This window comes from Halyomorpha halys, unplaced genomic scaffold, assembly GCF_000696795.3.
Source record: "Halyomorpha halys isolate HHAL.00 unplaced genomic scaffold, Hhal_1.1 Scaffold1319.1, whole genome shotgun sequence".
Lineage (NCBI taxonomy): Eukaryota > Metazoa > Arthropoda > Insecta > Hemiptera > Pentatomidae > Halyomorpha > Halyomorpha halys.
In genome coordinates, this window is record NW_027108542.1 from 112433 (window position 1) to 126194 (window position 13762).

The window sequence follows — 13762 nt, forward strand, 5'->3', positions numbered from 1 at the left end:
AGTTTGTAATTATATATTTTTTTTTTTGGGGGGGGATGTTTCCAAAGGGGCCTACTTTGTTTGTTATAATAATATATATTTTAAAATAAAATTAGATTTTATTTCGTACGTTTTTATGGGTTAAGCGTGTGCCACATTAAAGAGGTGCTAAATTAAAATATATTTATCCTCGTTTTTCATCACCACGTCTCAAATATATTATACGAAGTTTTTAGTAATTGCCGATTGTTGTATTTTAGTTACTATGATATATTAGTTATTTTGTAATTACCATGTTGATGGATGTTGCAGGTGGTTGGAGCCTCCGGGACGTGACGCTGAGGATCCTGCCTCCAGCAGTGCAGCGAGGAGGGGAGGCCACGTTCCTCTGCCACTACGATCTTGAAGGAGCACACCTCTACGCCGTTAAGTGGTACCGAGGTCAGAGAGAGTTCTACAGATACTCCCCCAACGAAAATCCACCAATCAAGATATTCGCCTTTGCTGGTATCAACGTTGATGTGAGTACCGATATATTTTTTCATTTACAATTGTAATTTCAGAAACAGTTTTCTAGTTATGAACACTATATGTTATCATTGATTCGCTCCCATGTGCTGTCCGAGTCAGCTAATTTAATCAACAGCATTAAAAAAATTTATCCGTACCAACGAGGGATATAATTTGCCTGTTAATTTTAAAATAAAGTATGAATTGTCCATTTTTAAACATACACGGGAAATTCTGGAAATATATTTTCTGATTGGAAAAAAACAACTGTCAAAATATAGACTGAAAATGGAAATATTTTCGGCCAAGATGTTGGTCTTCTAAGAAGCTCCTTGTTCTATTTGCTATTGTTCCGTGAGATCCAAACCAGAGACTTGAACTCCTGGAATTTTCCTTTAAGGAAAGGGGTGCATTTTTTTTTTAATTTCCTTTTTTTCCATTTTGCACTCCACCCACTCGAACGAGGTCATTAATTTGACTACAAACGGCACACATGTTACTGTTAACTCTTTACTTGGATTGAAGATCCCCAAGCCCGCTCTATCCTCCACATGTATCCTCTTCGAGATCCCAGCGTAAGCGTAAGCCATTCCTGTTTCTGATCCTGAGGACGCTGAGTAAGTGCCTTAACTAAATTTGTCGCTGCCCTTAAAAACTTAAAGATTGTATGTACCTTTAAATTAAATGAAGTATCTAAAGTTTGTTATATTTTTTAAATTGAAATATTAAATTTACTTCATTATATACTAATATACATTTCTATATTAATTTTTGTAACACATTTTAATTTTTATCTAACATATGGATTAAAATAATTAGTGTCGGCTTTCCCGCTTAAACGGTGATGTCTTGATTTCGACCTTACACGGATACGCGAGGTTCTACTTTAGATGCTATATATGATATAATATTCAAAATAGGTTATTTCTGTTATGAAGAAAATTTATACCGCAATTATGTAATAATCTATACAACTCTAAGAAATTCCAATTACTGCTTCTTTAATTGTAGCTCCTCAACGATTCTGATCAACCTCAGATTAATACATCGAATTTGTTCTCCAGGTGACAGCTGCTCTAACCTGGTCTTGGAGATACCCAGTCACCAATTTTCATGAACCCACTCTTCTCCTTTATCCTCCAGAGCTAATGGAATTTCAAAGTGGCCTTTGGTTACTGCCGGGATATTGGTGGAGGTGGAATTTTTCTCAGTTCCAGCTACCGATATAGAACTACTTTTATTGAATATTTACATAAGGCATCTATCTACTCAGTTTTTTTAATTATTGATTTCTTTTGCATTATTTAAAACATTAACTGACCGTTTAACATGTTTTGTTTCAACGTATTTTAGTAACATAAAAATCTTCCGCAATGTGCCCCGTTAGTGAGACGTGCACCTGTTGGTATATTTTTTAATTACTTACTTTTTAATCTTTATTTTTACTCCCTTACTCCATTTTCTACTATTTCCTTATTCTTTCGAAACTTACCTTATTTTAACTTATATGTACCAATGCCATATTTTCGGGACAACTGACAGTCACATGTTAAAATAATACAAACGTTCGATTCACGAACATTAAAAATTATCAATCGGTTAATTTGATGAGTCAGTAAAACAAAAAAATAGAGGGGAGATTAGGATTCTTAAACATGCTGATGATAAGACCAGACAAGAACATAATCACAGAATGGACAAAGATTGTAACAAGAAGAAATGTGACATTGAATTACAATTCTTGCCATTCATTTCACATGAAATATGATTTAATTAATAATTATATAGACAAGGCAATAAGAATTGCCGATGTTAGTAGATTTATATAGTAAAAAGTAAGATATTTTAAATATTCCTGGAAAATGTTGATCCAAAAGAATCAATTAAGAAGATTTGGAATACAAAACTTAAATACTCCAAAAATAAATCTGATAACAAAATAATAAATAATAAAGCAATCAATAAGAAATTTTATGGATTCGATTACATAAAGGGATTATCTTATTTAAATATTATGGTGTTAATGAATATGCCTTATGTTACAGACCCAGTTATAACATTAAAATTTATTTTAGTAAATCAAAGGACAAAATAGATACAAAAGTCAATCTGGATTCATACATAAAATTCCTTGTTTAAACTATCCAGCTCTACATAGGTGATACATAGCAATTGTTGAGTAGTACAATGTATCAACACAGCAATGATATAAGAAACAAGAAGGGATCTCAACTGTTTTATTGAGTACATCAAGCACCTAAAAACCAACATCAATTCGACTTTGACTATACAATAATTTTACATGAAGAAAATAATATGTTCAATAGACAAATACTTGAATCTATTTACATATATAACAGAATACATTGATTATACACTGAATTTTTAAACAGACACCATTTGTACTAACATTATGCAGAGATTTTAAGCAAAGTTAATTTATGAAAAATATTGGTAAATTTTATGTTACTATTTACTTCTAACAGTTATTTACTACTTCTATTTCAAATTAAAGATTTGTTGTATATTATGGGACGAGAAGAAATATAAGTATAAGTAATATAAATATAAGTATAAGAAATATAAATATAAGTGTTTTTAAAAAGGAGTATTTCAAATGCGTTACTGAAAGTAGTGGACGGAATCTCACAAGAGGAAATCGTAACATAAAAAAAGACAATTCTTCCCAGCCGGACCCGCCTCGCTAAGACACATTTTTTTCGTACTCTCCATTAATAAGGAAATAGGGAGTTAAGGTACAAGGAATATGATGGTAGAAGTTGGTATCCTTTTTCTACCATCGATATTTTAAGGGTTATTTAACTTGTACATTGTATGTGCAGAGTCATGGGCGCCAAGTGCGTCGGTCTGATGACAGCTTTGTATATCTGGAGCTTGAGCCTGAGTGATAGCTGCGGAGATTTTAGTAGATGATACAGTCGATAGCTCTTCTGTCGGACGAGCTGCAGGCTCTCACGAACATGGCTAGAAAATGTGGGCGATCGAGTGTGACTTTGAGATAGAGCAGGGAGGTGGAGATCCGTTGGTCGACCTCTTCAATCCTGAACTGAGTAGGCAGTGGTTTCTTACCTTTTTGGTATGACATCACTATAGCGTCTGTCTTGGCGGGATTCACTCTAATTCTAATCCGCTTGAGTTCGGCAGCGATGGTGTTAGCCGCCTCCTGTGCATGAGACAGCGCAGTTGGAGCAATAATGCTGGAGCCATAGATGCCGATGTCATCCGCATATGGGCAGCAACCACTGCCTTCGGGTGCTGAATCGATACTACCGGGGCTGTGAAAAGCACGAATAGTGTTGGTCCCAGCACAGAACCTTGGAGCACTCCACAGGAGGTAGGAACAGGAATTGAAAAGCTCCCGCCAACCCGTACGAATCGCTAAGACACCTTTTTCTAACCTTCTAGAAAGAAAAATAATAAATAATTAAATATATAAAAATGAAAAGGAATGTATATAAGTTTGCAAACTAATACATAATATAGTTGGTGACGATAGCAGCGTGGTAAGACACCCGGGAAGCGGCAGTCCTATATCACTTTTGAAATATTAGCTTAAAACGGGGAGAAGAGACTTTCAGAAGTTAATTCAGGCAATATTTAAAAAGAGCCTGAAATTAAAAGAAAAATGGCATGAAAATAAATTATAAATTTTAATAATAAAAGTTAAAAAAAGGCCAAAATACATTTTGCAATAAATCCATGATAAACCTGACCTGAGAGTATGGAAGGTTAAAAATAGTGTATTGATAAGAAAGTGATAATAATTTTAAGTTGATCCGTAACTAAACGTTTTAAAAATAAATAAAATAGTCCCACAACAGGTAATTATACGTAAGCTAAGACAAGCTTATTAATAAATTAATATGATTACGTATTTTTTTATTGTTTCATAATGTGATTTTGACTGATATCACTGGCCTGCAAAAAGTTTTTAAATATTTGGATGTGAGGTGAAAATTTTATGTTTAAATTGTGCTAAATTATTAGTATTAATGATTTTGTTAAAATGAATGTATAACATAAGCTAATTATTACATTGTCTTTGAGGATGGTCGAATTGGCCGAAACGTTGAAATTTTAAATAATGTTTTGAGACTTAACTTGAATACTAAATAATTTAATTAAACAACAAAAAAGTCATATACTTACCAGTACTTCTTGATTAAATTCTTACTTTATAAAAAATATTTCTTGAAGTATTCAATTATTCGCATATCATGAACAATATTAATGGAGATTAAGGCACTAGAAAGATTTCCTTAATTGACACATCTTGTTTTTTTTTATATCAGATACGGTAAAATCATTAAATGAACGTTTTAAAATTTGAAAGTTATTTCATTACATTACTGTAATATCCGAACATTAACATGTTGATGGAAAAATTTAAATTTTGTTATTGTTTAATTCATTTGTATAGCGCAATCCGCTTTCCGATATTTTATACTTATTTCACTTATCTTACTCATATTTGGAGAGAGGGCCTAAAATGATGAATTTGAGGGATTAAAATCTGTATGATAACGTTCGTTCCTGGAATCCAAAGAGGATATTACCGAATACAAAGCCGACCGGAAGTTTGGCCTCCCATTGTGAAGAACATATCTCAACGTTGCGACCCATCATGTATTCACGTTTATCATCCATACCAAATTAATATTTAACGCAGCACTCAAAGCTTTGCAACCGTATTACCTTTGTGGAGAGTTTAGCTTGTGTTTGATTTGGCAATTCTGTCAATTTTCTCGTAGACTTTTAAATGTTTCTATTGAGTAGTTTTCTAAAAAAACTAGAAATTCCTTGAACTTTTTTTTTAAATTAAATTATTTATTATGTGGTGGAACATAATACAATCGTTTTTATGTATAGTTATCTGATTGTATTATTCACGTAGAATATATTCACATCTAAATATTTTCATTGTTAAGAATCAATTTGGTCATAACAAACAAATTAATATATATTGCGACTGAATTTTGTTCAAAATTGAATACGTTGTACATTAAAACTGACTCCGGATCTTCTACAACAGCAATGGCTTAACGGGACTGGTCATGTATTATTGTTTCGTAACTTTAATTATTCTTGTATGTAAAGATTTAATGTCATTGACTGAACTTGCATAAAAATTTTGTTTGATGCCACAAAGAGTAAAAAAATCAGTGATATAAAATCTGGAGAGCATGACAATAACGCTCAAAATAATCACTTTTAACATCAGTTACTTTTTAAAATGTAATGTTAATGTTTATATTTCATTAACAAAGTAGTTAGAACACGTATTAATTTATTTATTATAATGTTAACAATTACTAACAATGAAAATCTCTTAAACAAGTCGTTAATAATTAACATACCTTCATATTTATATTATTTTTTCTTATTTTTAAATCAATAACTTATATTTTCAGTTAGGATACAACCCTAAAACACTCTATATCTAGCGATACGCTAATAATAGTTGACAACCAATTACTTATTAGTAAATGTAAGTCAAAACTTTAATATTCTTAAATGTACTATGAATTGTTTATATTTGTCGTTTTGTATTATTTTACTAACACAGAGCCATTCTTAATCATGAACAACTTTGCTTAATCTATAACATTAGTTAAAAATCATTCATTTTTTTTTCAATTTAAAAAAGAAATAATTACTTTTAAATAGAAATAAAGCATTTACAACAGGTCGATATGTAAATGTAACTGTATGTAAACAAATGTAAAACCTAGAAAACTGGAGGAAAGTCCTCCGAACAATTACAGAATCGATGTGCGATCAGAGCCTTAACTCATGCAGGAGAACTGTTTGCAGAGACTGGTCAATGAATATCTCACAATATGAAGGCTAGGAGGTTAAGATGTGGCTCGAAGCAATCCATCAGGATGCCTCTACAAAACAATGAAATGCTTGTATAGTAGGAAAGAGACCATATGGGAGACCAAAAACCAGATGGATAGAAAGAATCAACAAAGATGCAAAAGAGCTGCATGCAGAAATCTAGAAAGCAGTAGCTCAAGATAGTCAGGTGTAGAGAAGGCTGGTTTGACCGGTCAATGACATACAAGAAATGTTGATTTAACCGAAAAAAAAAATGTACAACTAATCAGTAAATTATACTATTATCAACATGAATCCTCAGCAAGAGTGTAAAATATGTAATTACAAGCAAGACTTAAACACTTTATTACATATTGTAAAAAAATTTTAATATATAACAATTGAAGGATAAATCAATAATTTCCTAGAAAAATGGAAAATCTGAATGGGTTTGATATTTACAAACCAAAAACGATAGATGTTAATAAATAATTTGTGTAATTTTAGTTCTGGGGTTACAAATTATAGAGAGTTGGGTAATTTGATTAAAATGTGATTCTATTATAGTGTAAATTAATAATAATAATTTTAAATGTATTAAAACGGCTTTGGCTTTATATTTTTTGAAATTTTTATAGTTATAGTTTTATTAATTATGGAACATTATTAACACTGCGTTTTACCCTATTAATAATTTTACTTTAGGACACTAATTCTAATGTTGTTGTTGCCTATCGTTATTTATTTTATATAATTATTATTACTCCTTTGTTTTTAATAATACAGATTTTACCGAAAAAAAAATTCTTGAAAAGAGATAACCATTTACTATATGTGTTATGTCTGGAGATAAGCTTTGTTTTTATTGGGTTATTACCTAAATAAAAAAACACCTCTATAAATGAATGAACGTACAAGTAAGCCGTGTATTTGTTATTTTAAACAGTCATTGCTAAACACTTTATTTGAAGTTTATATTTTTAACTAGTGTGCAAAAGTACTTACCCAGAGATAGCAAAATAACAAAACGCCTCGTCCAGAGTTAGCCCTAAGCAAACAGAAAGTTGATAATCAGTAGAACAACATTATGTGATCATGTTTACCAAATTCTGGAAATTTCACATATTCAAAGCCATTTTTTTTTTTTTTTAACGCATATATTTTATAAGTTAAATAAAACCAAAGAGGTTCTTTTCCATTTCTCATTTTTATTCTCAAACAAATAAAATTTATTAAAAAAATTAAGAGAATAAAATATCTTTTGAATAATTAAGAATAAGTAAATAAATTAATTTAAAAAATAAAATTCCATAAGAAGGTGAGCCCCATCAACTAGTTATTGATGAGGAAATTCCAGAATTAATAAATATCATGAAATGACATAAATACCTCCTTTGAATCTAAATATGCTATAAAAGAAGCTTTTTCGGGATAATGTAATTGCAAACGATAAAGAGCTCAAAAAAAAAATTCTAAAAACCTAGAGCTAGATGTAACTACTCAAAATAAATAACAAGGAAGATATGATCTTAATATTTTGCAGACTTTGTATTTTAACTCTGAATTTACTTTTTTTTTGTTCCATAACTTTATAGATTTTTCTGTCATTTAACTTATTGATTGTTTTCTGTAATTAAAGAAGGACAGGTTACAAAATTTATATATATTATATATGCCCTTAAATCTGGCGGAAAGTATTCTGTATAAGGTAATTTAAAAGTTTTTTTTTTAATTAAATATAATATAATTTATTTTGTTTCCAAAAATATCTAATAATTCAAATTTAAAAGTATAATTTTAATTATAATCCAGAAAAACCCAAGAAAAAAAAAACAGTGGTTGGTTTGCTCCTACAGGTTGCCCGCTCGTCAAATATTTTTCGGCTGCTATCGGGGGAAGGGAAGACTGCTGAATAAATGAGCAGCCTATGAATCTTTGAGTGGCTCTCCTCTTTCTCCGCTCTCCTTCTTTTATTCAGTCTTTGTCGCCTTCGGTTTTGTTTTCGGTCCAAACAGCTATTTTATTGAGCTTTTGAGAATTTACTCAATGCCAAAAGTAATTTTTTGCTCTTAGTGGAAAGTAACGCCAGAAACCATTTACTACATCGAAGGATATTGCATAATCATGATGCAGTGGTTTTCGACTAGAGAATATTGTAGTCTGTGAAAGTAGTGTTATGTATAAATGTACATTACGTCTGACATTATCGTATGGTTCACAATTACTCTTCCAAATTGCCAAATGTAAAAGAAATCATTTCAAAATGTTGTATAACGAAAATTGAAAAAAAATATGATCATTGAAAATATATATATAAAAAATAAAATTAGGGATTTACTAGATGTAAAGTGTGATAAATTAGCTGTATATCTGGTGAACTCCATTCCCTCAAATATGCGTGATGTACCCTTCCCTCGTTAAAATCCGGTCTATTTAACTACCTTTTGCTTCAGAAATCTAATATGTTATTCTAATAGTACAGATATTTTGGAAATAACTTATTGTTTTGTTTTTTATTTAGTCAGTTTTTTAAATAATCTATTTTTTCTGTGTATATAAGTTATAATTAAGTGTGACCACTCTGTTTTATCGGCAATAAATGTTATAAAATTAAAATTACCTTTGTGATTGTTCTAAAGTGACCTAGTCCCAGAATAATAATTTTTTTTTTCATTCCATAATTTTTTTAAAATGCGTATAAAATCTATTAAATTCTTAATTCAGTCAACTTAAACCTTCAGAAGTATCCTAAAGATTATAAAAGTTAATTAATGATTAAATTTTAGCTTCAGGTTTAGGGTAAGCTCTATATAAAATGAAGGCGAGCCCGTCTAGTATTCTTAGCAATCATGGAATGATATAGGTCCCCATAAATGCAAATATTATGTAAAATGAAGGAATGTACTCTAGATACATGCAATATGTATAAAAGTTTATATATCTAGATAAGATATTATGCTAGGTATGTGTGAAACTCAGAAATAAATCATAACTATAAATCGCAAGACCTAAGGATTCTTTCAATTCTAGCCAAAAATTGACTTAATAAAAGACAACTTGCGAAACTATGAAAACTACACTGAGCATTGTGAAAAAAACGACGATTATTTATCATTAATAATAAAAAAAACTATATCACAAAGAATGTTGATCTATAGCGGAGCCTACTTAAGTTCTATAAATTTCCTTCACTCGCAAAGAGATCTATTCTCTCTAACTCTATCTGCTCGCATTGTTTTCTCTAAACAATACGTTCTCATACATGTCCCGCAATAAGGATAAATCGCTTCTATTTGCACTATAGAGGAGAAGAAAAGTGAGGAGTGGAGAGAGGATTTCCAACATCAACCAAGGGAGAAAGTCTGATTTTGTTTCAAACTTTGTTCCCATTCGATAAATGAAATTTATTCGATGGAGAGATTGTTTATAAAACAAATAAAACGAACAATTTTGGAATAGTTTCTTGTTCTTTACTTAATTAATTTTTTAATCAAGCTAATCACTCATCTTGTAGGTTCATTAAAAGAGAAAATTAATAAATATCATTTCAACATTGAAATCATAAGATCTTCATCAACTTAATTAATCTAAACTTTTTTTTCATAATCTTTATCCACTAATTTTATAACTGAGTATTGACAGCATTTACTCTCTCTCTCTCAAAATTTGGGATAATACATTTCAAGATGAAGAAGAATATATGTCTTAAAAACAATAGTGTGTTCATTTTACATTAACCCATTCTTAACGGATGCCTCCCGTCAAACTAACTCAAACCTCCGCAAGGTTAGCAATGCTATATCCTATCCTAAAAAGAAATTCCAAACTAAAACCAGAAACAACTGTTCTTATATTTAAAACAATCCTCAGGCCACTGCTGATGTACGGCTGTCAAGTCTGGGGAGCGGCATCCTCCACGAAAAGAAAAAAACTACAATATTTTCAAAATAAAGTCCTAAGAATCGCAGTTAATGCTCCTTGGTTCATAATAAATAGTCAATTGCATCGCGAATTACAAATGGAGTCACTTAGGAGTGATTATATGAGGATTATATCAAAAAACGGTTCATGAATTACATGAACCTACAACCTGGGAAACCCAACCTCAACCCGAAGAGTGAAGCCCAGACTGCTGCAGGACATTCTTTTATAAATTTTTAATAAATATAAAATAATTCATACTCACAATACCTCTTTTTAATTATTATTATTATTCATTTTATTTATCCATTATTATTATTATAATTTTTTTCTCTCTTCCCTTTTTCAAGTTAACTTGTTTCTTTTTACTATTAGAAGATCATTGTTTGTTTTATTTAAGTGTACAAACATTATTATTTTTTGTTATTAATTTTACTTTCCTCTTTTATTAAGAAGCATTATTCTTATCTATTTATTTTCTTTTTTTTTCTTTTAATAAGAACATTTTATATAGTTAGGGGTGTCATTTGTGACACATTGTGACATGACTATACCCCTTCATAATCAACCGTTAAAAAATATATGTAATATAAGTTATATCAACCATGTATATACGGCACACCAGGTCGATCTGGTATATAAAAAAAAAAAAAACGGATACCTCTGGGGCAAGGAATCATTTTCCCATTGGATGTCCGTTAAATAGAAGTTTAGAGAATGTATATGAATAGTGACTCAGCAGTCAGAGGTAACAAAAGAAGAGACACTTTTAGAGTAGTAAGGACTCCCAGAGTGCATTGATCTTGAATTTTTTAATACTTTTGGGAGAATATATCCTATCGAAATATGGTAAATATTAATTTCATGGATAATACAGTTTTTCTGCATGTAGTGAATTGGTTGGTAGGGAAATTCCATTTGCAGGAAAAGCAGAGTCACGGAACAGGGTCAAAGAGAGAGCAGAGGAAGCGATAAAGTTGTAAAATGGTTTTAGAGGCAGCCGCTAAAATTTTACAATCCGTTGACACATTTGCATGGGCAAAGAGCTCCTAGGACTCGGACCTTAATGACGCCTCGCTTGTAAATAGCTCTTCAACTCGCGTCTCTTTTATGTCCTTTTTTTTACAGTATTAACGTTTTTCTCGTAAATATCCATCCCTGCCGATTGTTCTACCAAAGGGTTGTGAATTATTCTGTAATTTTGTAGTGGTGTTATGTATAGTATTGGAAAAATAGGTTATCTTTATACTTTATTTAACTAGAAATATGCCATCAATATAAACATTAAACATACTATTTGTAAGTAACTACTACTTTTAAAGGCTATGAGGTACTAGTATGTAAATGAAATCTGTAAGATTTTATATTAAACAAAATAATAGATTAAATAAAATTTCGGTTATCTGCAAAATGTGTGCTCTGAAAAATAGATTATAATTATTTGTTACTTTTACCCATCCATGAGTCTACAATTCTACGAATTTCTTTTTTAATTCTGCATTTTAAGTCATTTTTGTTTATTATAAATATAGACGTTTTTATGACTGGAGAACGAGTAGATAGGTAAACTTAGGTAAATTATGTAATTTTTTTTAATCGTTGAATTGACTAATTTTTAATTTGGCTTTCATTATATATTTTTATTGTAAGCTTATTGATTGAGGGAAATAAGTTCTACGATATTTTATAAACTAAAATGGATTCCGAACGTTTTTTAAGTAGACATTATCCCTATTGCATTGAATAATTTTGATTTCTTTTTTTTCCAATTCGGTTTTAGATTCAGTGAAGGATGAAACGAAAAGATTTGGTAAAATTAAACTCATATCAAGAATTAATATTCAATTAACAACATTATTTTATGAATTTTAATGATCGGGGATTCAATGAAGGAAAGTACTTGATTTTGAAGAATCGATTAGCAATTACCAAATAAATAACGCATAAAAAGTTTTAAAAAATATTCCTTGTTGTCAATTAGAATCATTGATAATTTCAACTTGAACGTCAGAGTAACAATTTTTAAATACATTATTCAGTCTGAAATATGGAACTTTTGGACAATTGGTTCGTCACATGTGTGGATAGAAAGCAGATATTTTGCAGTGGCTGAATTCTTTAATGTTAGGAATTAAACACAAATTAACATAGGCCAACGTATCACTAATAGCCTAATATCCATATAAACAGTTCCACAACGGTGGCAAACAGTTTTGTTGTCGAACTAATGTTAATTTTATGTTAGTGATAACAAGGGGTTAAGAAATAAGCACGAGAAATTCGCTTTTCAGGAAATTATTGTCCACTTTTTATCGAAGAAATTAGAATTTTCCGTATAAATTAGGAATCAAATAGCTCGTGTTTTTCATTTTCATACGGCTTCAGAATTATATTGAGATAAAATCTTTATTTACATATATATTTTATGAAAGCACAAATGTATCAGAAACATCACAGAAATATTTGATTCGATAGTTACAAAAAAGAATAAGCTACCACCAATATACATCATTGGTGGTACAGCTTTTGTATTGAGGTTCAGATATATCGCCGCACAAGTTATACCCTGGCTATTAACCCCGCGGCCTTATCTATCGGACTAATGTATTGCTTTGAGTTCAGAATGTATCACCAAATGTATCATCTTCAGAGCGCCTATCGAAAACTCTAGTATTTGATTCCATTTTCCACAGCTGTTTTTACTTTTTTTATAATATCATAAATACAACTTTATTTTCCTTATTAAATACATTGAGAACATTAAGAAATATATAATACATGAAATATACCTTAAAATATTATAAATTAACTAACACAACAGATTCTCAAATGAAGGGTATATCAACACAAATATAATTGTATCTTCATAAGAAAAAACTCAGACAAACCTGACCAATTGCTCTCACCATACGTGTCAGACTAACTGGGCATAATTTCCAATTTGATACACCAAAAATCATACGTCGGTAAATAAACAAATTTATGTGAAATTTGCATACTTACATTTTTCGGGCTATCAACAAAAATATTGCTGTAATATATTATTATTATTACTGTGTTACTAAATATTAACTGCTTTAAATATTATTATTATATAACTGAATATCTGCTACAACTAAATCTTACTATTATATCATTATGTTACTAAAATATTAACTACAATCAATGATTTCAAATAATTACGTATTAAATAATGAGGATTCGATATAGTTGTAAATTATTAGAGATAATATGAAAATAACATATTAACACCCAACACATTCGATAAATATATCAAAGGAAATAATTTGTTCTAAGTAGTCATAAAGGCATACTAGACTGATACTTGTAGTTTGTAATGTAAATTTATTTATTAATTTATTTTTTCAGAGCAAGGTCCTCAAGACATTTATTTAAAAATTATAAATATCGAGTAATTTTAAGATCCAAATCATATGAAGTTGGATTCTATTAGAGGATTAAACTGAGGACTATAGTGGTTTATTATTATGAAGATTTATTGATGTTATAA

The 13762-nt window shown here is 30.1% G+C and overlaps 1 protein-coding gene across 1 annotated transcript in view; it reads left to right on the top strand.

Annotated features, from left to right (window-relative positions):
* Window positions 1–291: 291 nt before the first annotated feature.
* LOC106689285 (uncharacterized) overlaps window positions 292–13762 on the top strand; it is a gene marked incomplete at its 5' end in the record, with an annotated part of 268764 nt that continues 255293 nt past the window's right edge. Inside the window, 1 exon segment of the mRNA XM_067046853.1 lies at window positions 292–500. Within this exon segment, the coding sequence (XP_066902954.1) occupies window positions 292–500 (209 nt within the window).